General features: G+C 36.4%; 1 protein-coding gene across 1 annotated transcript in view; it reads left to right on the top strand.

Moving 5' to 3' along the window:
- Positions 1 to 14,324, top strand: part of LOC141343054 (uncharacterized) — an 18,141-nt gene extending 3,817 nt beyond the window's left edge. Inside the window, exons 2-6 of the mRNA XM_073847650.1 lie at positions 6,530 to 6,723; positions 9,323 to 9,477; positions 12,365 to 12,804; positions 12,921 to 13,126; positions 14,061 to 14,324. Coding sequence (XP_073703751.1) covers positions 6,530 to 6,723; positions 9,323 to 9,477; positions 12,365 to 12,804; positions 12,921 to 13,126; positions 14,061 to 14,258 — 1,193 coding nt within the window. The 3' untranslated portion in view covers positions 14,259 to 14,324. The remainder of the gene's footprint in view (positions 1 to 6,529; positions 6,724 to 9,322; positions 9,478 to 12,364; positions 12,805 to 12,920; positions 13,127 to 14,060) is intronic.
- The last annotated feature ends 13,260 nt before the right edge of the window (positions 14,325 to 27,584 follow it).

The following is a 27,584-nucleotide window of genomic DNA, read 5'->3' as shown; positions in this document are numbered from 1 at the left end:
ATTACAGTAAAATATTTTAATTGAAATAAAGTGCAAAAACAATAATTTTACAGAAATTTTCATTAAAGGTTTTACAGAAAAAAACAAAACAAAACATTATTTTACAGATTTTTTCCATGTTTCAATTACGATAATTTACTTTAATTTTACGGTTTTTGTTTGGCAGCCGTAGCTGCCAGTCATTTTGACCGTTTTTTTACTGGACCTCTTTTACAGTGTAAAACCCTTATTTTACAGACTTTCCCCTTTTTTGGTTACAATATTTTACTTTAACTTTATGGTTTTTGTTTGGCAGCCGTAGCTGCCAGTCGTTTGACCATTTTTTTTTTTTTTTTTTTACAGTGTAAAACCCTTATTTGGCTAATTTTACCTAGATTATTACAATGAAAGCACTAAATGTTCTACAGAGAAACACTGTTATTTTACAAATCATTACAATAAAAAAAACTTCAATAAAGTGTCAAAGCATGCTCAAGGTGGAAAATTAACAGTTTTATTTAAAAGACAAAAAACAGTCTGCAATACAAAGTCTGTGCAAATGCCACATAAAATTAACATTTTACAATTCAGACATTTTTTTTTAAGAAATACAGCACAATTACATTAAAAGAACATGGGGCAGTTTCATCAAAACGTTTAATTAAATATATGTTTAACTTAAAACTATTAGGAAATATTTCCTGATAATTCACTCTTCCACATGTAATCCAAGATGTTCATATCTTTCTTTATTTAAGTCGAAAAGAAATTAAAGTTTTTGAGGAGTAGATTTCATGATTTTTCTCCATATAGTGGACTTCAGTGGGATTAAGGTCAAGGATAAAGGTTTCAAAATTTCAATACAGCTTTCAAAGGGCTTTACAACTTCCCAGTGACACTTATTACTTGGATGGGAGGATGTAGAGCCCTTTGAAGCTGCATTGACAATTAAATTTGGACCTTCAACCCGTTGGCTCCCATCGAAATATGGAGAAAAATCCTGGAATCCCAGGTGAAAAAAAATAAAAATACTTAAATGCAATGTAAATACACTTAAATACCCGCAAATACATTTTTAGAACATTGTTATTTTTTTGTGTTAAAAAAAAGTGTGATGTTTATATACTATGAATACACTAATTAAAAGTATGTTTATACTTCAGTAGGACTTAAGTACACTTGAAAAAAGTATACTAAATACCAGTAATACTTAAATTTTTAGTGTACTACAATAAAGTATACTACAGAAAAAACATGCAAAAGAGTTTTATTAGTGTTTTTCAAAAGTGTGCTTTAAATGCTTTAAACATAAGTTGATTATTAGTACACTGTTTACATACTAATCCTAAGTTTAAAATAAGTTAATATATAAAAAATCTATTAGTAATGTATTGTAGTAGAAGTACATTTTCTCAAAAGTTGTACTTAAGTACACTTAATATGAATGCACTATTAGCACTAACACTTAAATTGATTTTGAGTGTGGTAATTTTAAGTTATATTAAATTGATTTTATTAAAAATCTATTAGTAATGTATTGTAGTAGAAGTACATTTTCTCAAAAGTTGTACTAAAGTACACTTAATATGAATGCATTATTAGCACTAACACTTAAACTGATTTTGAGTGTGGTAATTCTCCCAGGTTAAAAAAAAGTGCACTAAAATACACTTTATTTAAGTATACTTAGTACACTTTTCAGTAATGTACTTAAAGTGCTCTATTTTTGCACACTAATTTTGTACTTATTGTACTAAAAAATAGTATTAAGTATGTTAAGATAAACTTAAGATCATCTAAGTGTACTCAACTGTGCTATTTTGAGACACCATGAAAATGAACTAAAATGTGCTTTTAACATACTATATCTGTATTTAAAAATATATATTTAGTTACAACTAGAAATACACTTGAACCCTACTTTTGAACATTTATAAATATATTTATGACTAATTTAAAGTATAGCAATAATATATTAAAAGAATATACAAAGTGTGAAAAAAGTGTGCTAAAATACAATTTAAGTACACTTAGTGCACTTCCCTAATGTACTTAAAGTGCTCTATTTTCGCACACTAATTTTGTACTCAATATACTAAAAGTTATTCTTAAGTATATGTTAAGATAAACTTAAGATCATCTAAGTGTACTCAACTGTGCTATTTTGAGACACCATGAAGATGAACTAAAATGTGCTTTTAACATACTATCTCAGCATTTCCAAAAAAATGTATTAATGTAGTGTGAGAATAAGTAAAACCAAGACATACAACAATCAGCTGGGGGTAAAAAAAAAAAAAAAATTTGAAAAAAGATGTAAAATAAAATAAAACGGAAGAAAAATACTATGAACATTCCTTTAAAAATAAATTAATGTTAGTGTGTCTTAATGTTAAGAATGACATGATGTAGAATCTTAATGTTAGAAATGAATACTTCATGTAGAAGATTTTCATTCCCAAAACTTCAGGATCATAAGGGGGAAACACACACACAAGCAATCAATTACATTAAAATTAATTTGTTTGATGAAACACTATCTACTAACTGACAGACATGGGCTTGCAAAAATGTACTCACCAGCTCCATACCAAATCTGCACAGCATGGAGTCCAATGATCATGCTTTCACTCAGGTCCTCTCTCTGTCAGATGAGTTCACATAACAGTGTTCTTAGGTTACTCATTTTGAAGTTCTGTCACATTTTGTGAGTTTGATCCTTGAAATAGCATGGGTGCACGACATGACCATATTATTTCACAATAGTAATATATTACAGTATAGATTGCGACTTGCATTGTTTCCGCCGGTAATGCGTGTTTTAAAAAGGAAAAGCGCGTCAACTGAGCGAAAGTGATTAGTGAATTCGGGATACTAGTGTTTTGAGCGTTTAACAACTTAATATAAAACGAATAAGACTTACTTTCAAATTACAAAAAGAACATTAAATTGTTAGTATGGACATAAACCTTAAGGTGCTCCATTATTTAATTACAGATTGTTTTTGTAATTTTACATCAATGTGTAAGTAATTTAAGAAAACAGAAAAAAAAATACTGTAAGAAAATACAATACTTTTTTGTATAAAAAATGAGAATTCCTGTAATTTGTCATTAATGGAATAATATTTAAAATAACAGTTAAGTTGTTAATTTACAGATATTGTTTGTAATTTTACAAAGTTTTTAACATAATTTAAAATAACAAAAAAAACTGTAAAAAAAAATACAGTAATTTTTCTGTATAAAATAAAAAAATACTGTAATTTGTCTTTAATGAAAAAGGACTTGAAATAACAGTCAAGTTGTTAGTTTACAGATATTGTTAGTAATCTTACTAAGTTTTGAATGTAACTTGAAATAACAGAAAACTACTGTAAAAAAGTTAGTTATTTTCTGTAAAATTAGTTTTTTTTTAAGTGTATGTGTTTTAAACCAAGATATAAAAAGTAGATGAGTAATAATATCCAAAGTACCCAGATAGCACATGTATGTCTGCAAGAGGTCTGTTAAAGATCTCTTGATCTGGGATGCATCTGCTGTGTGCAAACGTCTGGCAGACGTCTGTAAGATGTCAGTTTTACATCCATTCTAATTCATAATCATCTTAAAGACATCTAATAGACGTCTACAAGATGTACATGTGCTAATTTTTGACCAGTACTGTATATAAACAAAAAACATCCTCTTGCTTTCAATGGTTTTTATTTCCAGCTAATGTATTGATGTGTAAATATTTGTATGCACATAATTCAACAACTATAACAACAACAAGGCTTTGCTAAGGATAAAAGTAGAAAAACAAATTATTGAATATAATACACAATATTTAAAAATAATAATATTATTGCTAGATAGTTAAATAGATGATAAATATTAGATAGAATGGAAGTTTGATTGGATTATAAATATAGCACGTAGAAGGGAAGTTTGATTGAGTCTCAAGGGATTGTGGGAGTTTTGTCAGCTAGAGTTTGAATAGTGTTGATCATTTGAACATTCCCTCAATGTAAGATAATTAATTAATAATTCATACAAGACAGTGAAGAAAAGTGTATGCATACGTTTTAACGTAGCCTAGGAAACTTACTACTTATCTCAGTTTAAACAAGTCTAGCGACTAGCAAGTCTCAAGCGCAAAACACAGGGCGACAACCAGTCGCTGTGAATAGTAGGCAAGGCAAGAGTTTGACGTTGTGTTTGCGGAACTGGTGGATTACTGAGCTGAAAACACATATCATGGAGTCATGCAAAAGTAAATGCACTTTGCATGCTTTAATTACATGCCAGTGTTTTATTTGCGAACCGCTGTTAAAAGACGACAATGAAACGCAAATAGGGTGTAAACATTGTTTTTCAGAGGCGTGCAGTGGCCTTGTGTTTTATAAATTTTTATTTGTTCTCCAAGAACTAGAAATCCAACTGTCCATGATGAAAAGCAGTCTTTACCCTGATAGCACACATACATCTTGGAGACGTCTATTTGACATCTGCATTTACATCTTACAGACTTCTGCAAGATGTAATTTGCTCATCTTCAATACATCTATTAGACGTTTCCTATCAGATGTTAAATAGACGTCTATTAGATGTCTTTAAGATGTTTATGAATTAGAATGGATGTAAAACTGACATCTTACAGACATCTGCCCAACGTAGTTTGCTCATCTTCAAAACATCTATTAGACGTTTCCTATCAGATGTTAAATAGACGTCTATTAGATGTCTTTAAGATGTTTATGAATGAGAATGGATGCAAAACTGACATCTTACAGACATCTGCCAGACGTAGTTTGCTCATCTTCAATACATCTATTAGATGTTTCCTATCAGATGTCAAATAGACATCTATTAGATGTCTTTAAGATGTTTATGAATTACAATATGTAAAACTGACATCTTACAGACGTCTATTAGATGTCTTTAAGATGTTTATGAATTAGAATGGATGTAAAACTGGCATCTTACAGACATCTGCCAGACGTAGTTTGCTCATCTTCAATACATCTATTAGACATTTCCTATCAGATGTTAAATAGACGTCTATTAGATGTCTTTAAGATGTTTATGAATTACAATATATGTAAAACTGACATCTTACAGACGTCTGCCAGACGTAGTTTGCTCATCTTCAAAACATCTATTAGACGTTTCCTATCAGATGTTAAATAGACGTCTATTAGATGTCTTTAAGATGTTTATGAATGAGAATGGATGCAAAACTGACATCTTACAGACATCTGCCAGACGTAGTTTGCTCATCTTCAATACATCTATTAGATGTTTCCTATCAGATGTCAAATAGACATCTATTAGATGTCTTTAAGATGTTTATGAATTACAATATATGTAAAACTGACATCTTACAGACGTCTGCCAGATGTAGTTTGCTCATCTTCAAAACATCTATTAGACGTTTCCTATCAGATGTTAAATAGACGTCTATTAGATGTCTTTAAGATGTTTATGAATGAGAATGGATGCAAAACTGACATCTTACAGACATCTGCCAGACGTAGTTTGCTCATCTTCAATACATCTATTAGATGTTTCCTATCAGATGTCAAATAGACATCTATTAGATGTCTTTAAGATGTTTATGAATTACAATATGTAAAACTGACATCTTACAGACGTCTATTAGATGTCTTTAAGATGTTTATGAATTAGAATGGATGTAAAACTGGCATCTTGCAGACATCTGCCAGACGTAGTTTGCTCATCTTCAATACATCTATTAGACATTTCCTATCAGATGTTAAATAGACGTCTATTAGATGTCTTTAAGATGTTTATGAATTACAATATATGTAAAACTGACATCTTACAGACGTCTGCCAGACGTAGTTTGCTCATCTTCAAAACATCTATTAGACGTTTCCTATCAGATGTTAAATAGACGTCTATTAGATGTCTTTAAGATGTTTATGAATTACAATATATGTAAAACTGACATCTTACAGACATCTGCCGGACGTAGTTTGCTCATCTTCAATACGTCTATTAGATGTTTCCTATCAGATGTTAAATAGACGTCTATTAGATGTCTTTAAGATGTTTATGAATTAGAATGGATGTAAAACTGACATCTTACAGACATCTGCCCGACGTAGTTTGCTCATCTTCAATACGTCTATTAGACGTTTCCTATCAGATGTCAAATAGACGTCAATTAAATGCCTTTAAGATGTTTATGAATTAGAATGGATGCAAAACTGACATCTTACAGACATCTGCCAAGCGTTTGCACACCGCAGATCCTTTCCAGATCAAGAGATCTTGTAACTATTATTTTGATGTGCCCACAAAAGTGCTCTAAACACGCCTCTTAAGCATGCAGAAATTGTAAGTTTTATTTAATCCAATCGTGCCATCCATAATGGTAATCGTGATTAAAAATTTGATTAATTGTGCAGCCCTAACTGTAAATACAAATGCTTTAATTAAAACAAAAAATGAATAGTTTAATAGTTTAGTTTAAAACCCATTTCACCCTATAGTTATTGAATTCTAAAGGTTATTAACCACTGCTACTGTTTGAAATACCTCAGAGCTTGTCATTATTGATTCACCATGGAGCCCAGAGTTCATCCAGGAGCTTCTCCCAGCTGCGGAGCGAACGGCTCTCCTCTATCACCTGTCTTATCTGTGTCTGGGAGGCTTTCCAAAGTTGGAGCGCTTGATCAGAGAGCGAGCTATTGAAACCCAAATGCTGTTTGGATCTTCTGAGGCCGTTCTGATGAAGGTGAGGCCTAATTCATTTTAACCATCAATGTCAGCAATCAGGGTTGTCCAGTTAGCCCTGGAATTTAAAAGTAATTTCAAAAATGGTAATTTTTCCCTATTAGGCTGAATAAAAAATATGACTGAAAAAGGATTATATGTATCGAAACATTTTGAAAGGTATTATGAACAACAGGGACAATACATGCATTTGAGCCAGAGTCTGATCTTGATTCTTGAGTATTAAACATTTTTATTAAACAATATGTTTTTGCAGTATATAATATTGTAGTCGATGCCATGGCTAATTACAGGTGCTCACTTAGTTCTGCACAAATACGCTAATCATCATAATCAATAAATTTCAGAAATTATTTCAGACTGCACTAATAATACTTTAGACACAATTTATGCCGCTAGATGTCGCTTATTTAAAACAAAGGCAGATCTTGACGATGCCATGATTGAGCGTGGAATCATGAGAGCTGTGATTTTCCATGTCATGAAACTCTAGATGGTGCAGTCCAGATGGAGCAGCTGATCCTCTTTTGTATCAGCCACCAATGAGCTTGCTGCTCAACATTCAAATTCTTGGCTAGTGCCAACTATGGAAGAAACACCACAACCGTTGACAGACTGGAGAAAAAAGGGCGGAGGCTAAGGTGGAGCTTTGTCTGAAGGACTGGGTTCCCATGACAGCAGTGTTGTTTTATCATCAAAGATGTTTGAGTGTTGAAATTTCTGTTATTTCTCTGGATTTAAACATACTTGGAAACATTTAGGATGATGTAAGTACAGAAGTGAACAACAATTTACAAATTGTGCCACATGCAAACTGATCTTACTGATACTGATTCAAAATTGTGGTCAATTGTGGTCATAAATCAGATACAGGTTTTGCATTATAAACTGAATTTGAACAGTAATATCAGAATTCATGCTTTTTCATCACTAGACTGGCATATTTCACAATTCCATAATGAGGGGAAGCACTCCAAAGATTTCACTCTCGCAGTTAATTAAATTAGCTAGAAGACCAGTTGGAGTCAGTGACAGAAAAGGATCCTGGATACTAGATGGAACAAATAGAGGACGCTGGGCCAGGACGCAGGTTTTCAAAACCCTAGTCGCAACCCTCGGATGGGTGGCGAGAATTAAAAAATGGTTCGCCAGAATGTTTTAAGGAAATGCGTATGCATGTCAATCTCCCTCGGTCTGGGGCACCATGCTAGATCTCACCTCGTGGAGTTTCAATGATCATTAGATTGATGAGGAATCAGCCCAGAACTATACAGGAGGATCTCATCATTGATCTCAAGGCAGCTGGGACCATAGTCACCAAGAAAACAATTGGTAACACACTACGACATGAAGGACTAAAATCCTGCAGCACCTCAAGAAATCCTCAAGAAAGCACATGTACACTGCCCTCCAAAGGCAAAGCGCAGTAACTACACATTTGGTCAAAATTGAGTTAAGGCTCAAAATAGGCTTTGTGACAACTGTTTTGTCTTGTGGCAAAGTCTTCTGGTTCAATTTTGGCACGTTTCAGAGAGACGAGTGTCAAAATTGCAGTAACTACAAAATCCAAACTAATACCATATATGGTGTAAAAACTTTAAAGGCATTTTTCTCAGTTTCAGTGTCGGTGTAGTTACTGCACTTTGCCTTTGGAGGGCAGTACAGCCGTCTGAAGTTTGCCGACCAACATCTGAATGATTCAGAGGAGAACTGGGTGACGGTGTTGTGGTCAGATGAGACCAAAATCCAGCTCTTTGGCATCAACTCGACTCGCCGTGTTTGGAGGAGGAGGAATGCTGCCTATGACCCCAAGAACACCATCCCCACCGGCAAGCATGGAGCTGGTAACATTATGCTTTGGGGGTGTTTTTCTGCTAAGGCGACAGGACAACTGCACCTCATCAAAGAGATGACGGGGCCATGTACCATCGAATCTTGAGTGAGAACCTCCTTTCCTCAGCCAGGGCATTGAAAATGGGTGGTGGATGGGTATTCCAGCATGACAATGACCCAAAACACACGGCCAAGGCAACAAAGGAGTGTCTCAAGAAGAAGCAGATGAAGGTCCTGGAGTGGTCTAGCCAGTCTCCAGACCTTAATCCCAATGAAAATCTGTGGAGGGAGCTGAAGGTTTGAGTTGCCAAACCTCAGCATCCAAACTTTAATGACTTGGAGAGGATCTGCAAAGAGGAGTGGGACAAAATCCCTCCTGAGATGTGTGCAAACCTGCTGGACAACGACAAGAAACGTCTGACCTCTGTGATTGCCAACAAGTACAAAGTCACGTTTTGTGAAGGGCTCAAATACTTATTTTGCTCATTAAAATGCAAATCAATTTATAACTTTCCTGAAATGCATTTTTTCACTTTTTTTGTGACAGTCTCTCACTGTTCAAATAAACCTACCATTGATAGACTGATCATTTCTTCTTATTCTTTGGGCAAACGCACAAAATCAGCAGGGGATACATTATTTTTCGCCCTCACTGTAATGTTTTTAACTGTTCTACTGTCACATGGTCACTGTGAATGTCATTACTTACTTGTCTATCAAATTACTAACTTGTTGGTGAATTTATTTATTTATTTATTTTTTTTCAGTGTGTCGGCACAAGCTCCAACCTGGTCAGCTCCTTGTTCCCAATACTGAAGAAAGCTGTTGAGATAAATAACCCCGATCTGGCATTGATTTACCTGGAAAAAGCCAAAAAATGGATCACCGATATCACTCAAGCAGTCACTGACATGGTGAAAAGGTGAAAATATTAGCAACATACTATCAATGGAGAATTTTAGTATGTCACAGCAAATACTCATTTTATTAATCAATATAGTTCATGCATGAATGTTCAAAAGTCATTCTTTCTCAGATATTTCACATTGTTGCAGCTCCTCTCTTCCCAGTCTTAGCTCCTGTTTTGATAAAAGCCCTCTTTCTGACATACAAAATCTGCTGTGATTGGTTAGCTGGCCCAGTGTGTTATGATTAGGGCTTTGTGTGTTTCAGAAAAATCATGGCCCTTATCATAACTGCTCATATTATCAATGTTATCCATTTCAAACCAGTTCAAGCCTGGTTTAGAGTTAAAGGGATAGTTTACCAAAAAATATCCTTGCTTTATTGTTGTATCTTGTATCTTCTTTTAGACAAACAGAATCTGAGTAATAGTAAAAATATATCCTGGCTCTTCCAAGCTATATAATGGTAGTAAATGGGGCTTTTGATTTTGAAGCACAAAAAAGTGCATTCATCCATCATAAAAGTAATCCACATGCCTCTAGGGGGTTAATAAAGGCGTTCTGAAGTGAAGCCATTGGTTTTTGTAAGAAAATTATCCCTATTTAAAACTACTGTAGTGCAAAATTCTGAACATACCAGTAGAAAAACTCCTTAATAAAGCCCTGCATGCATGGAGAATCATTTTCAAGACCAGTTTCTTTTGCAATAAAATATGTTTACAAAGGTTTTTCAAGTTTTTTTTATTTTTTAGAATAGAAATAGAATAGAGGGTGCTAGAGTTAGAGGGTCAAATCAAGATGGAAGAGATGTGTTTTAGGCGATTCTTGACTAATCCCCACTAATTCTTGACCTCTTGACTAAAATTAAAAGAATGTTTGACAAGAGTGATGAAAGCCTGGAGGGAATGTATGTGTGTTTGGAAGGCCCTTATATGTAAAGGGTCTTGGCCTGTTTAAAGGATGACTATTGCCAAAATGCAACCTGGGCTGTTTTTTTGTATTGTAAACGAGTCAAACTTATATCTAAAAGCATAATTACGACAAACGAGCCGTTTTTGAGATTGAGCGTGATTTCGTTTTGTGGTCAGTGGCCGTTGAATGGGAGAACTAGGGGCATAACTTTGAGCGCATCAAAATCGATATTTTTACAACACTAAGAAGGCTCGACACACCATGAATCTTTGCTGGAAGTATGGCCTGGGTCTCTACACATGAACTCCAGCACTGAGAACATTGTTTGTGTTCACAGAGTTTACTAAAAAGAAAGGTTTTGAACAACTCACTTTCACTGTTTGGGTTTCCGCTCGCAGCCGTCTCGCCAGTCAAGAAGTGTCCATCTCCGAATGCGACGTAATACTGAGGAGAGACTAATTTGTTGTTTTGTCGCAAGTGAAAACAATTATCACCTTCTAGTTGTAAAAAGAGCCTCATATGGAGTCCATTCATTCGCATTCGGAGATGGACACCTCTTGACTGGCGAGACGGCCGCGAGCGGAAACTCAAACAGTGAAAGTGAGTTGTTCAAAATCTTTCTTTTTAGTAAACTCTGTGTACACAAACAATGTTCTCAATGCTGGAGTTCATGTGTAGAGACCCAGACGATACTTCCAGCAAAGTTTCATGGTGTGTCGAGTCTTCTTAGTGTTATAAAAATATCGATTTTGATGCGCTCAAAGTTATGCCCCTAGTTCTCCCATTCACCGGCTATTGACCACAAAACGAAATCACGGTCAATCTCAAAAACGGCTCGTTTGTCGTAATTATGCTTTTAGATATAAGTTTGACTCGTTTACAGTAAAAAAAAAAAAAAAAACAGCCCAGGTTGCATTTTGGCAATAGTTATCCTTTAATGGAAATGACTAACCTCATGTACACGGCTGCTCACTTAAGGTGCGTTCACACCGGACGCGAATGAAGCGGCAATCGCGAGTGATTTACATGTTAAGTCAATGCAAAGACGCGAATAGCCATCCTGCGGCGCGAAACGCGCGAATAGCGCGAATGGCGCGGCGCGCATTGAGCGTTCAAGCGATTGCCGCGCCATTCGCGCGAATTGCGCGAGTTCAAAAATCTGAACTTCGGCGGAATTCCGCGCCGCGGTAACCAATCAGGAGCTTGCTCTAGTAGTGACGGAGGCAGAAATCCGAAACAACAATGGCGGACAAAATCACCGTTGCTGTCTGTGGTTCCTCGGAGCTGTACGATACATCTTTGGACTTTTGTAGAAACAGGAATAAATGGGATCTTGCTAAGAATAAAGTGAGTGAAGAGGTCGGACAATCTGGTTAGTTTTAAAAAACGCTCTTTACTCAATTTAACCTACATATACATACATATTGAGACTACAAGCAAGCTAAAGCTGGCAAATTGAGCTCATTCACCTATTTTACAACTACTTCCCCGCTGACGAGTGGCAGAAGCCCCTCCCTTGACGCGAATTCGCGTCTGTTGTGAAGAAAATGTCACGCGCGAATGACGCGAATTTTACCGCGCGAATGGCGCGAGTAAACTCAAATGTTCAAGCGTTCAACTACGCGCGAATAGCGCGTTTTTTCCGCGCAAGTCCCGTCCGGTGTGAACGCACCATTAGACTCCAAATTCACTAACATCAGAATGAGGTTAAGAACAAATTCATGTTTTTTAACAATTTACAAAAATTGTTAAAACTACAAAACCAACACAATTATTAGTGAATCAGATTCAATGCGAGTTATTTATTTTATTTTTTTAAGTTTGAAGTTTCATTTGAAGTGTTAAAATGTTCAACAGCCTAAAAACAAAATCATGGCTTCGTAAAAGAGCATAAAAAGCAATTTAGGAAAATTGTTCAGGAACTGTGTTGTGTTGTGTTGGTGAAATCTGGAGCACATCACAATTCACTCATTTATCTGAAATATTATTCAGGTATGAAGAACAAACTAAAAGTGTCTCAACAAGCTCTAGTGATGTGTTACAAGAACAGCAAGAGACCAAAGTCAAACTAACAAAACACTCTGATGAGATGAAGGGTCTGGAGGACGCTTTGGCCAAACTTGAAGTGGAGCTGATGAAAAATGCTGACGATATGAAGAAAACTGAGAAGGAAATTGAAGAAACATCCAATGAGCTGCAGGATCGCATCAGAAAATATGAAGAAGAAAAACGACGTTCCTTGTTGTTCATATTATTTGGACCACTTTTTGGAGGCTTTCCAGATGCTTCAAAGATACCTGGTGTCGCTGTTAAACGAGAAGAACTGTCCCGCCTAGACGCTGAAAAGAACAGTCTGCGAAACAAAGAGTGGGAAATCAAAATCAAGCAGACTGATCATCAGCTAAAGTTGGCCACTTCCAAAATAAAAATGGGTGAGTGGCTTTCTGTGCTTCAAATTATAGTTTCATCTCTATGTATGTTTTGGTCTTTTCATATTTTTGCCACTTTAACTCTTTTTAAATCAGTGTGTTGTATGTTGTTTGTCCAGGTGAGATTCCCAGTCCTGACCACCTGACAGAAGTCCAACAGTGTCTTTATCATATCCAGCAAATTCTGGTTAATCTTAAGAAGTTCTGGGAGAAGGTGGGTGTTACACTGGACACGATGAAAGAAAAGACCTTTAATGGGGAGGACATCATAAAGATAAAAGAGTTGAAGGATATGTTTCTGGACTCCATTGAGGAAGCAGGGAAGGTAACTATGTCAAAGATTCTAGAGAGTATTGTAGACTCAACAAAGATGCATACATCTATTTATTGAAATGTATTAGCATTTTAAAAGCTTTAGAGATAGATAAGGACGCTGATGGAAGCAAAAAAAAAAGATGTATTCTTAAAAACATAAATAAACATTAACTTCAAGGCACATATTTCACTATGTTTTAACCTGCAGTTACAAATGCATAAATAATATTTGGATATTTTACACATAAAACACTGAATACTGATATTTGAAATTATAAAAAAAAAAAAAAAAAAAAATGTAAAGATACTTTAAATGTGAAATTAAAATCGCCAGTAGGTGGCAGTAAATCACTGTTAATAAGTGAATCATTGCAATTGAACTGAATCATTTAAATGGTTGATTCATTGATGAACGAAACACTGTCATGTTGTTCTGAGACGCGAAACAGTTCTGTGGCTGTGTTTGGAATGATTTTTGTTGGCGAAATAGAGCAAAAAACAGCCAATATGGTGTCTAAAATGTACATAAGTCTCATATTGTTTATTGATGTGTAAAATCAATATCACATTTGTACTCATTTTTTGAAGAAAGACTGGCTCTCTTCGTGTGATATTATAACTATATGAAATGACATATAGATTTTCTGCCCCATGTCTTGAATTATGTGATGGTTCTTAATGCATTTTAATAGACTGATTGATGCAGTGAAAGAACGCGCTCTAAAAGCGAAACGCACTAAATGTGTCTAACCAGACTTCATCACATAGACGTGAATGCGTGCATTTCTGTAGGAGTGTTTTGTTTGTTATTTGCAACATACTCCACAATGTCATGATTATAGCAAGTGAACATTATAGCAAGTGATTTCAGCCAAAATGAGTTTGTCACTGTATTTTTAGTAAATGTGTTGTGATTAATGCTGAGCATGTCTTTAATCTTTCAGTTCTGGCAGAACTTTGGTGCATGCTGTCAGAAAGCACAGGGCGTCTTCAGCATTCAGTCCAAGGATGCATATAAATTCTTGGCGATAAATCCGTCTTCGCTGTCTGAGGAGGAAAGGAATAGGCAGTACAAGGCTATCATGGAGAAGCTGGAGAAGATCAGTCCTTATGGCTCGTCTGTAGCCGCCATCACTGAGTGAGGATTGATGACTGAGATCGGATGATTTTCACACGTTTCATTGCTCCTTAAAAGGCTTCCACGAAGTAAATGCATGCAGTGCTTTGTAATCTTTAAAAACACAATAAAGACAAAAGAAGCATCATTTTAGTCTTTCTTTATTGTTTCAGATTCATGGGGTCAGGATGAACAAGATATTTTTAAGTCTGTACAATCAATACAATAAAGGAAATCGGGCTTATACGACAAATTCATTAAACGTAATATGTACTCAGTCCAAGTAATGATTAACTGTTCATTCCAAATAAAAGTAGAAAAAAAAAAACGTACTTAACTCAACTTTGGTACAGTGATTGAGGACAGTTTTAACAATAATCATGGAATATTTGGAGTCTCTAGCACCACCACTTCTCCAAAATTCCACACTTTATGCTAATAACTTTTGAACCATAATGCACAGAATCAAATTTTTTTTTTCTCATAATCCTTGGCTCGTGCCAAGCCAAAACACCACCAAAATGTAAAATTGTTAAATTTATATTTTTAATTGTTTGAAAAACCTATGTTTACAAACTCATCCCAGACGGTTTGCCTGATTTTCACCAAAATTGGCTCAGATCATCTTCAGACCATGCTGGCAAAAAGTTATGGAATTCAAGTTGATTAGTCGAACCGTTCTCGAATAACGCACAAACGAATTCTACAAAAAGCTATATCTCCGCAGCAGTTTGGTATATTGAGACTAAGCTTGGTGTGTGTTATAACAAGCATGACCTGAGGCTACCTGCAAAGTTTCGGCACAGTGCCACCTAGTGGTCAGGATATATGAAAAATGGTTATTTTAGCTCATAAGTTTTGAATGGTTTGGCCATAAATGGTCTCTTCAGATTCGGTGCATCACCCAAGTCAGATGATACCCAATTTTCCCATGTACGCCATTTTCATAAATTCATTAAACGTAATATGTACTCAGTCCAAGTAATGATAAACTGTTCATTCCAAATAAAAGTAGAAAGAAAAAAAAAACGTACTTAACTTTGGTACAGTGATTGAGGACAGTCTCAACAATAATCATGGAATATTTGGAGTCTCTAGCGCCACCACTTCTCCAAAATTCCACACTTTATGCTAATAACTTTTGAACCATAATGCACAGAATCAAATTTTTTTTTCTCATAATCCTTGACTCGTGCCAAGCCGAAAGACCACCAAAATGTAAAATTCTGTTTTTAATTGTTTGAAAAACCTACGTTTACAAACTCGTCCTAGACAGTTTGCCTGATTTTCACCAAAATTGGCTCAGATCATCTTCAGACCATGCTGGCAAAAAGTTATGGAATTCAAGTTGATTAGTCGAACCGTTCTCGAATAACGCACAAACGAATTCTACAAAAAGCTATATCTCCGCAACAGTTTGGTGTATTGAGACCAAACTTGTTGAGTGCTATAACAAGCATGACCTGAGGCTACCTGCAAAGTTTCGGCACAGTGCCACCTAGTGGTCAGGATATATGAAAAATGGCTATTTTAGCTCATAAGTTTTGAATGGTTTGGCCATAAATGGTCTCTTCAGATTCGGTGCATCACCCAAGTCAGATGATACCCAATTTTCCCATGTACGTTATTTTGAATTTTGTAGTAAAATGCTATATTTTACAATATATTTTTACGATATGCATTTACGTATCATTACAAAACTCGGTTTGGGTCATCAGCACAATGCCCTGAAGGAGCATGAGAAGTTTCGAGCCTAGTGGTAAAATCAAATATTCACATGCTTATCACTTTGGGTGTGGACGACTTATTTTCATCAGAGTCACCTTTTTTGACTCCTGAATCCTTGCAGAGTCCAACGATATCAAACATGCCAGGTTTTTCCTTACGGTTTGTGCAAAATTGCATTTTAGCGCATAAAAAAAACATTTGCCAATATCTTAGAAAGTGTTACTACTATTGATGCCAAACCACCGTGGGAAATACGAAAACATAGTGTGCCAGCTGATAATGCCCAAATGCCAACATTTTGATAGTAAGTGGCAAAGAAATGTATAAAAATGTCTATAATTCCGAAACAAAATGAGATATTTTCATCAAATTTGACACACACATGTATTACATGTATAAGTATTATGATATAAAATGCTACATTTTACAAATGTATTGGTGTACCATTACAAAACTTTGTATATACAATCATGACCATGACCTGAAAGCATTCAAAACGTTTTGAGACAGTGCCACATTGTTATCAAAAGAGATAACTGATTAAATTGTATTACTAGTGGATGGTTTTATGATTTTTACCCATTTTAACTAAAATCACCTTAAAATGGCTTCAATTACTCACCGCTGCAGTTGGTCTTATGCTTCCGTTGCCTAGTGCTTGGCCCCATAATTGATGCTTGCAGCTAAATTATCTATTTAATTATAGATTAATGTTGAAGTGTTCATCATTTTAGATTTAGATGATAGAAATGTTTCAAACAGTACATAAACGTGTTTTAAACAAGAAAAAAGCTGTCTAACCTCCATTATCTCTCTTTCCCTTTATCACAGTCTCCTTCTCTTTCCCTCTATCTGTTCCCTTCCCACAGCTGAGCTTTGACTGATACAGTCTTTTCATTGACATCTGTGTAAGTGAAGAATGTAAATTTTGGGTCAGCTGATCATGTTTGAACATTTTAGACAAGAGATTTTACTGAAGGCTACCAGGATAATAATAACTAAGTTTATTAATCTAATTCACAATATGTGCACTAATAATGAAACTGCCGAATGATCTGATTGCTTTTATTCTGAATTAAACTTTTTAGCGAGTGATTTAGAAACATTAGGGCTTCAAACTGCCTCTTTAGCCTCCAGAAGGTTCTAGAGGATGTTTGATCTTATCAGAAGAGGGACATGTGTTGCTCGCTTGCGGTAATAACTGTTGCTTACCTTGCTTCCTGACTTAGAAGACTTAAGCGTTCTTCCTCTTAGGAGATGCATTTAGTAACAAGGATGCGGAATGGACCTTCTAAAGTTATATTTTATTTCTCCCTCTGCTGTAGAAGTGTTGCTTTGTGATTTAAAGAGTGCGATCTGAAAGCAGTGTGCTTCGCCTATGCTTTTAGAATTGTTGTAAGGGTTAAGCTAAAGTAGACTTGCTTGCTCTTAAAAGTGCTACTGCAGTTTTGCATTTTAACATTTGATACTACCCTGTAAGAAGTTTTTACCAGTATCAACTTAAAAACTTATGTTCATCAGCTGCCTTGTACTTTGAAATTGATTAAACTTAATTAAGGGTCATTTTTACTCATTTTATTGTCGTGATTGTATTATGTTGAAATGACTTGTAATTTTAAGTTGATCTAACTTAAAATTAAGACAGCTGCTAAACTTAAGTTTTTAAAGTTGAAACTGGATTTACCTTTTTACAATGTATGAGTCAACTAAACATATGTTGTGCAACTAAGGTCTCTTCTCCCAAAGCAGTTATGCGTTTGCGTCCATATATATTCGCAAATGCTTGACTTCTATGGAAGTGAAAGGAGACTTTTAAATGTTTATGCTAGACTATATAATGGCAGGTCTGAAGTATATTTGTTGCCACACTTTGAGTGAAGACTGTTATTTAATAGTTTGTAATTTGAACAAAAAAAGTAAATATTGTTTTTACAATAGTTTAGGCCCTCTCTCTGTCAAAAACACTGCCTTAAATCATTATTTAAGCGAATAATGGCAACTTCATGCTTAAAGGACTGTCTGACAGTTTCACCAATTCTGTTAAAAGCTCAAAGCTGTCTACAAATTAGCCTTCATAACTTTTAATAGCCTATGCAAAAACAATACACAAATTTGTAGTTGGTTCCTAGTAACAAAAATGACTTGCAACAGGTGAGACATTAAAAATACATTAGAATTCGCCAAAATATTATATGTATGGCCGTAATTCACCACCAAAATATTGTAGCTCACGTTCAGAAAGTCAGTCTGGCCACTAGTGTTTACTACAATATAAAAATCATCCGTTTGAATAAACTATTGGACATCGTTTTTTGCACTATGGCTAGAATTTGCTGACGGTCTTTTAAACGACAATTGTGATAATCCAACGCATATCAAAATTAAAACTTTATTAGCCTACGTTATAAAAGTGGCTTTAACAAATTTGTTCAGCCAAAAAATAAATGTCAAAACTTATTATCAGTTCTTTTTACATTAAGTATTATCAACATTATTCACATGAACATACAAAAACACAAATCGCTCAGTTCTGAATGAAATGAACATGTTTTACTTACATGCACAATTGTAAAGAAATGACAGATCCATCTTTGAAATCTGATTGGTTTATAACCTTTGACAACGTTTAACTCAGGTGCGAAAAGAATTAACATCTAGCGCATGAGCACAGAGAGATTTGCGCGTGCATAGACAGGACAGGTTTTAAGTGCGCGCAGACTAAAGGAAATGCGCGTGCGAGCGGAGAGATTCTATTGATGTGCTTTCACGCGACAATAATGCACTCTCGATATTTGGCATTAAAATAAGAACAGAATATAGAATAAACCTGGCTTAAATTCTTCCGTTTGAGAAACAGCCAGCATTATCTATAAAATGACTAATAAAGCAGTATTCACACAAGAAGCTGATTATGCTCGGCAACATGCAGAATACAGAACATGGAAAGACTCTTATAGTTTTTTTTGAGTTGGCCAGCGGAACTATCAACGCTGCTGATGCGGTAAGACGCGCTACCTTTCTGCATTGCATTGGTGCACCGGTGCAGAGAAGTTTTGCGAACCTAAAGAGTCATTTATGGAGACTTTAGCTGCCCTGGGCGCTTACTTTACTCCACAAAAAAATGTGGTGCTTGAAAGACACAAATTCAGACAGAGATCAACAACATGATGAAATGATTGACGCATTTGTGAATGCGTTAAGGGAACTGGCAAAATCATGCCATGATTTATCACACATTCCAAGATGTCAAAAATGTTGCAAAATGTACGGTGTACGTACCGTTCATTCACATGTACATATATGTCTGTAAGCAAAACAAACAACTTGTTATCACATGCTTGGCAAATTGCTAATCAGTGGTGTAGTGGTGCTGGGAGAAGTGGGTATATGCTTCATTTGTTAATTTCGTTCTGAACTTTCTATTTGATCGCATTCGTTTACTGGATCCTAAAATGTTTACAGGGGTTCACTGGTTTAAGAAATTTCTGATCGTAAAAAATCTGCTTCTTTTCATTTGTAAGGTATTGTTTTCATTATTATGTACTGATTTAAATTACTGGTGCGGGAGACGGAGTGGGTGCAGGTGCATTAGGCGCAATCATCAAATACATTTCAAAGCAAGCCGGCGCCACGGTCCTGACTGCATCATCACTGCCTTTATTAGGTGTTTTTAACGAATATTTACATTTATTCACATGACTGGATGTGGTGGACTGCCATGATTTTGGCTAATGCAGGACACTGCTGAATAATGCGCATCAAAGGGGATTTTTAAAAAGTGGAAGTGTGTATACACCGTATGCCTGCGTACACCCTCCACTACACCACCGTTGCAAATTGCCGTGCCACTGGTCTTTCATGTTTCTAACATGCAGTCAAGTGTATATGACATAAAAATATGTTTTGTAATATCGTGCAATCAGTGCTATCTGCTAGCAAACTTTAGCGATTTTTTTGCAAACATTTATTTACAAATCAACACCATAAACACAAACACAATATTGAAGGAAATATACATATAATGAAACATTGTCATAAAAATCCTTATTAAAGGCAAAAATTACTTGCATTTATGGGTCTGCTTGCTCGAGTGAGCAGCCATGTTGGAAATTTCTCTTAGCCCTTCGTTTGAAGTGAGGTCCCGAAAAATCTTCGTTTGGAGGGCTATCTGGCCCTTCCCCTTACCCCTACCCCTCCAACCAAAAGAGAAATGAGACACCCCTACTCCTTCACGTGAACGCGCCAAACGGAGGGGTAGGGCTAAGTGTAGGGGTAAGGGGTAGAATTGGGATTGAGCCTTACTCTTCAGACAGATCACCGACCTCTCATTTATATGCTTAAAGGAACACTCCACTTTTTTTGGAAATAGGCTCATTCTCCAACTCCCCCCGAGTTAATAAGTTGATTTTTACTGTTTTGAAATTCATTCAGCCGTTCTCCTGTTCTGGCGATATCACTTTTAGCATAGCTTAGCATAAATCATTGAATCCTATTAGACCAGTAGCATCGCGTTCAAAAATGACCAACGAGTTTCGATATTTGTCCTATTTAAAACTTGACTCTTCTGTAGTTATATCGTGTACTAAGACCAGCGGAAATGTAAAGCTGCGGTTTTCTATGCTGATAGGATTAGGAACTACACTCCCATTCCGGCATAATAGTCAAGGAAGTTTGCTGCCGTAACATGGCCGAAGCAGGCGCAGTAATACCACACAGCACATGTGCAAATGTTTACTTCCGTCAACATATCCAACGTGCATGCACAGCACAGACAGCGTTCCTCGCCATGGAGACATTTGTGAGAGACGATTTAGAAGATATTTACTTTGGTGCAGATCCTAAACCGTATCAATTTGAACCAGAATTCACTGAAGCTAAGGTTTTGGTACGCGAAAGACAAGAAAGTGTGTCTCAACTGCCCTGGACAGAAGGGATGAGGAGAGCAGATTCGCGCTGGTGGGGCTTGCCAACCCATGCCAACTAAAAGTGAGTGCCTGTGTTGTCGCGAGTGGGACCAGGTATTGCCATCGATGGCAAGGGTGGATCTACCTGATGAGGAAGTGTCAGGTCGCAACATCCGAGGACTTGGATGCAATGCTGCATCCTGCAATAGTTGATTTTTTTTTTCCGGTTTGACAAAATAAACTAGAAAAAACGTCACACGCCGAGTGGACCTAATGGCCAGCTGTCGCAAGAGTAAGTTATTCCTGCAACCACTACATTATATAATATAAAGATTTTAAATGCATACTGTCGGTTTGCATTTTCAGGCTTACATTCATGATGTACACTTTTACTCAAAACTGACTTTAAAACACCACCGACTGTTCGCAATAACTTTCTTTTGCAATCACACATGGAATTTGGTCATAGCAAATACTAAGCCAACTGTTCGCCCAAACCTAGTCGTCAGGGGTTGCATTTCACAGGTAACGTTAGCAATTAATCATGTTTCACTTACAGCCGTGGGCGATGCTCCTTTTTGTCCTGTCTGTAACGTTAGTTTGAAGATTGTTGGGATCGCCGTGTCCTTTAGACGCCGTGCTGTAGTGTCGGTAAAACTATCCAAATAGTTATCTGGTTCAAAATCCTCGGAGCAAACACGCCATTTCTTGATCGTTTCTAACGGTGTTTTGAGATCCATGTTCAGAGCAGCCAGCCATTGATTCATTAGTCGAAATTGCTTTTTTTTCGTGGGAATTCTATGAAAGATGGTAGTAGATTACGTCTTCGACTTACTATCACAGCCCCTTACAATGCACATAACCATAGCTAATAACACACAGGTAAATCCAGCCACTAACAATTTACCAGCTGCAACTCTGACAGCTGCAACAACCGGAATTACACAAATTTAGCACCGGTCACATTGGAAGTTACCTAGCTGGGATCTAATTTCAGGCGCTGTGTGATATTAATGCGCCTGCTTCGGCCATGTTACGGCAGCAAACTTCCTTGACTATTACGCCGGAATGGGAGTGTAGTTCCTAATCTTATCAGCCTAGAAAACCGCTGCTTTACATTTCCGCTGGTCTTAGTACGCGATATAACTACAGAAGAGTCAAGTTTTAAATAGGACAAATATCGAAACTCGTTGGTCATTTTTGAACGCGATGCTACTGGTCTAATAGGATTCAATGATTTATGCTAAGCTATGCTAAAAGTGATATCGCCAGAACAAGAGAACGGCTGAATGGATTTCAAAACGGTAAAAATCAACTTATTAACTCGGGGGGAGTTGGAGAATGAGCCTATTTCCAAAAAAAGTGGAGTGTTCCTTTAACATTTGATACTACCCTGTAAGAAGTTTTTACCAGTATCAACTTAAAAACTAATGTTCATCAGCTGCCTTGTACTTTGAAGTTGATTTAACTTAATTCAGGTCATTTTTACTCATTTTATTGCCGTAATTTTATTATGTTGAAATTACTTGTAGTTTTAAGTTGATTTAACTTAAAATTTTAAGACAGCTGCTAAACTTAAGTTTTTAAAGTTGAAACTGGATTAAACTTTTTACAATGTATGAGTCAACTAAACATATGCTGTGCAACTAAGGTCTCTTCTCCCAAAGCAGTTATGCGTTTGCGTCCATATATATATTCGCAAATGCTTGACTTCTATGGAAGTGAAAGGAGACTTTTAAATGTTTATGCCAGACTATATGATGGCAGGTCTGAAGTATATTTGTTGCCACACTGAGTGAAGACTGTTATTTAATAGTTTGTAATTTGAACAAAAAAAGTAAATATTGTTTTTACAATAGTTTAGGCCCTCTCTCTGTCAAAAACACTGCCTTACATCATTATTTAAGCGAATAATGGCAACTTCATGCTTAAGGGACTGTCTGACAGTTTCACCAATTCTGTTAAAAGCTCAAAGCTGTCTACAAATTAGCCTTCATAAGTAAGGGATAATGAACAGGCAACCGGTAGTTATCGCAGAGGTCCCGAAAAATCTTCGTTTGGAGGGCTATCTGGCAGAGGTGGGACCAAGTCATTGTTTTGCAAGTCACAAGTAAGTCTCGAGTCTTTGCATTCAAGTCTCAAGTCAAGTCCCGAGTCAAGCCAGACAAGTCCCAAGTCAAGACGAGCAAGTCCAAGTCGAGTTGCAAGTCCTCAACTTTAAGCTTCAAGTCCTAAACAAGTCACTAGTGCTGTTTGCCCAAATAAGTGTCTCTGTATTAATTACTACAGTAAATTTAAAGTCAATAATAGTCTATAGTAGGTATAATTATAAAATATAGACTATAATAATTAGTGATGTTTTATTGAGGAATTTATCATTGTTTGTGATCAAATATAGGCCTAATTGAATTCATAATTTATTTTAAGTCCACTGTTTCATTTGTTAAATATTCAGTGACTTTAATAAATCAGTTGAGTAAAATAAAATATATAAGTATAAAAATATATAAATATTTGAAAGGTTTAGCCAATTATTAGGCTACTGTTGTTTCTTCTTATAATTATTATTATAAGTGGTTTATAGTGATTATGTGTAATTTGAATGTCAAAGGGGCCGTTCATATGTCGCGTCTTTTGCGCGCTCAAGTTCAAATTTCAAATGTAGACGCGCGGTATGCGCGCTCTTTATGGAAGCGACGCGGTCGCGAGTCGCGACCGTACTGTACGCGACGCGCTCGCTTTTTTCCAGGTGCGTTCACGCCGCATAGAGATAAAAACATCTCACCACAGGTCTTGTGACAAGAACCAACCGAACAGCTTTATCCTTTTCCTTAATAACATTGAAAGCACCGCCAAGTTGGAGAAACAGCTTATCATAGCTGTACAGGAATAACAATTTTTAAATCAATTTAATAGCAGAGCTACTGCAAGTGATTTTTAATGCTGGAAATCCATTTATCCTTTACTAAAACTTCCGCCTCTTCATGGAGAGCGGGTCATGGTTGCTTAAAGCCCGGCTCACACAACAGGAGTTTTAGCCCGATTTTGCCCTGATGTTCCCCTCCCAAACGCGGTGTTTTATGAATATAAATTATAACGTGTGTGTATATAGGCCTATATATAAATTAGTGGTGGGCCGTTATCGGCGTTAACGTGCTGCGTTAACGTGAAACTCTTATCGCGCGATAAAAAAAATATCGCCGTTAATCTATTCTCAAATTTGGGTTGGGAGCTGGGTCTAAACTACGCAAGCTATGATGACTTTCACCTTGATAGTTTAACGCGGATGTATACCGAAGACTATAGAATATGGTCGCGCGTTTAAGTCTCCTCCGCCAAAACACAGACGGGATTTCCTCGTCCTCCATTCATAAAAACCGAATCTACTATAGCGCGAAATGCCACGTAAATTCGTCGTTTTTTGGATTCATAAATCAAATGTTGGTCAGTCACTTAATTCAAATCGCGATATGGACTAGTGTATGTGAAAACTGTAATGCAAAAAGACCGTTTTAATATGAATCCGATATGTTCCGTTTGCCTAGCTGTATGTATGCATTGCGGAGACGAGCTTTTACTACACGCATACTGAAACACACGTGACGCTCCCGGTAATTTTTGGCATTTTCATCTCACATGAACAGATAAACTCAATCTCCCAAACTGCTGTGAGTGTCACTTTTACCGTTTCATTTGAGAAAACTAGCATCATATCATACTGTTTACACAGAAACTTCACGGCAACCTGTCAAAATAAAAGTACGGTGTAACATGTAATGGGTTGGGTAGGTGTTGACGTTAAAAAAACACAATCTAATAGGTAGAAAAAATAATTTCATTGTTAGTTAGTTAGTAAACACAAGTACATCTAATTGAACACAATTTATTTTCATCAACAAATTATCATAGAACAGCTTTATGAGCTTTATGATCCATTCTCAAAGACTTTAAGTCATTATTTGGGTAGCACACATATTCTGAATGCCTTCAGCAGAATTCAAATTAGCCATTTAAATCTAGATTAATCTAGATTAATTCCAAGATTTAATCTATATTAATCTAGATTAAAAAAATTAATCTATGCCCACCCCTAATATAAATACAATACATATGTATATAATTTTGAAACACAAAATAAATGAGGCTCAAACATTATTAGAAAACTTGCGTGTTTATTTTAGCACTTCAGTCAGTGAACAGGCAGCCAAAAAATTCAAAAATAAATCAAAGAAATAATATATTTAAATAAGAAAGTAGCCTAAATAACCATGTTAAATGGGCTATTAAACAAACATTCGTTGCAAAAATGTCGGACGTCTCATCTACTGGCCCGAGTCCGACTGGAACCTGTCTTTTTTCTCTTTCTCTTCCCCATTACTGCTGCTTTTAATAGCAAAGTGATTACATTTATTTTCGTTTCTTTAGTTTATGAAGTTAATTTAGAGATACAGATTAATTTAGCCTGCTCAAGTCATCACGATTTAAATTAAAATCCATAGTTATATATATATATATATACTGTATATATATATATATATATATATATATATATATATATACGTATCAAAAGCATATCACAATATTAGTTTAATCCTTCAATGCGTCGTTGCCCGACCGATGGTAATTAATTTTGCTGGGGCTTTGCGGCCAGGTGCATTTAAACACTGACCCCTTCCAGAGAGAGATCACCAGAGGTGCTCCCTCCAGCATTATTATCCTAATAATATCTGTAGTGTGATGCGCCACGAATTTCAAATATTGTAGTGTATGCATGTTTAGGATTTCAGGTAAAATAATCTGCAAAGTTTCTCCTTATGTGTGCGCTGCAACCAGATTTCATATTCGGTTAGGATTTTAAAACTCCTGTAGTGAGATCCGGTGTTCTAACATTTCATCCTACCTATCCTGACGCCAGTCCCGCCACAGGACCGCAAACTGCAAGAGCGGTTTGAAAAGAAAGACAAAGCGGCGCGCCTATTGTTTTGCACGCGTTTTTAGGCTCGACATGTGAATGGCCCCTAAAAAATATTAAATATCCTTAACATTATGTGGATAAAAACATTACAAGCGCTCACTTAGCGAGTCCCTCTCTGGCTCAGTGCCAAATGCTGCGCTAATCATACATTCGCTTCAGCCTATATTGATCAAAACTCTCCGAAGTTTTTCTTTAGAAGACTTGCCGAGTCACAGGGTTCAAGTCCAAGTCAAGTCTCGAGTCATTGCTGTCAAAGTCTAAGTCGAGTTGCAAGTCATCTTTGATTATGTCAAGTCAAGTCACAAGTCATCAAATTTGTGACTCGAGTCCGAGTCGAGTCTCGAGTCATTGACTCGAGTCCACAACTCTGCTATCTGGCCCTTCCCCTTACCCCTACCCCTCCAACCAAAAGAGAAATGAGACACCCCTACTCCTTCACGTGAACGCGCCAAACGGAGGGGTAGGGCTAAGTGTAGGGGTAAGGGGTAGAATTGGGATTGAGCCTTACTCTTCAGACAGATCACCGACCTCTCATTTATATGCTTAATCCAGAAAAGTCAAAGCTTTTGCCTCCACGAATACAAAGACTCGGACTGAGACTGTGTCCATACGACTACAAGATTGAACACATTGCAGGTAAAGCCAATGTTGCAGACTCACTTTCCAGACTTCCGTTACCAGAGACAGAAGACAACAGTTATGTGGACGTGTATATGGACAGAGTGCTTGCTGTAAATATGGTGAAAGTTCAAGCCTTGACTCTGGAAGAACTCAAAAGTGCTACAGTGACAGATACAACATTGACAGGACAGTGGCCTGCTAGACTACCTGAAACCTTACAGCCATACAAACGATGCGCAGACGAATTATCAACCTATTACGGTCTTTTGCTGAGGGGAAATAGGATAGTCCTGCCCTCTGCACAGATTCAACCAGCTTTGAAAACAGTACACGAGACACATCAGGGTGTCGTTCGCACAAAGCAATTTTTGAGAAGCAAATTCTATTAGCCTAACATGAACATCGATGTAGAAAGAATGATCAAAAATTGTAATGCGTGTCTACTAAATCAACCCTTGCACGAAGATCAACCACTGGATCCACTAGAACTTCCACCTTGGCCCTGGACAAAACTAGGTGTGATTTGGTGGATCCTATCGAGAATGTTTATTTACTCACTGTTATAGACTACTACACATCATATCATGAAGCAGTAGTCACACATGACATAACTTCGGAGACTGTTACCAAGGAAATTATGAAAATCTTTGCACAAATTGGGTATCCCTTGGAGGTTGTGACGGATAACGACAAGCAATTTGTAGGAAAAGTCTTCGAAGCATTCCTGAAAACTAGTGGAGTTAATCACATCAAATCTTCACCGTACTACCCAAAAAGTAACGGTAAGATCGAAAGATTTTATCGCTATCTGAAGAAAGCCTTCAAAGCGTCTAAAAGTGAAGGAAGGAAATGGTAAGAGGAACTGTCAAAGATTCTTCTGGCTTATCGATCTACACCACACAGAGCATCAGGCGAAACACCAGCCTTTAAGTTGGGAGACATAGTATATGTGACCCTGGACCACAAAACCAGTCTTAAGTCGCTGGAGTATATTTGTAGCAATAGCCAAAAATACTTTGCATGGGTCAAAATTATTGATTTTTCTTTTATGCCAAAAATCATTAGGAAATTAAGTAAAGATCATGTTCCATGAAGATTTTTTGTAAAATTCCTACTGTAAATG

This window comes from Garra rufa, chromosome 1 (genome assembly GCF_049309525.1).
Source record: "Garra rufa chromosome 1, GarRuf1.0, whole genome shotgun sequence".
NCBI lineage: Eukaryota > Metazoa > Chordata > Actinopteri > Cypriniformes > Cyprinidae > Garra > Garra rufa.
Note: the sequence above shows the minus strand (reverse complement) of the source record. Positions and strands in the feature narration are given on the sequence as shown.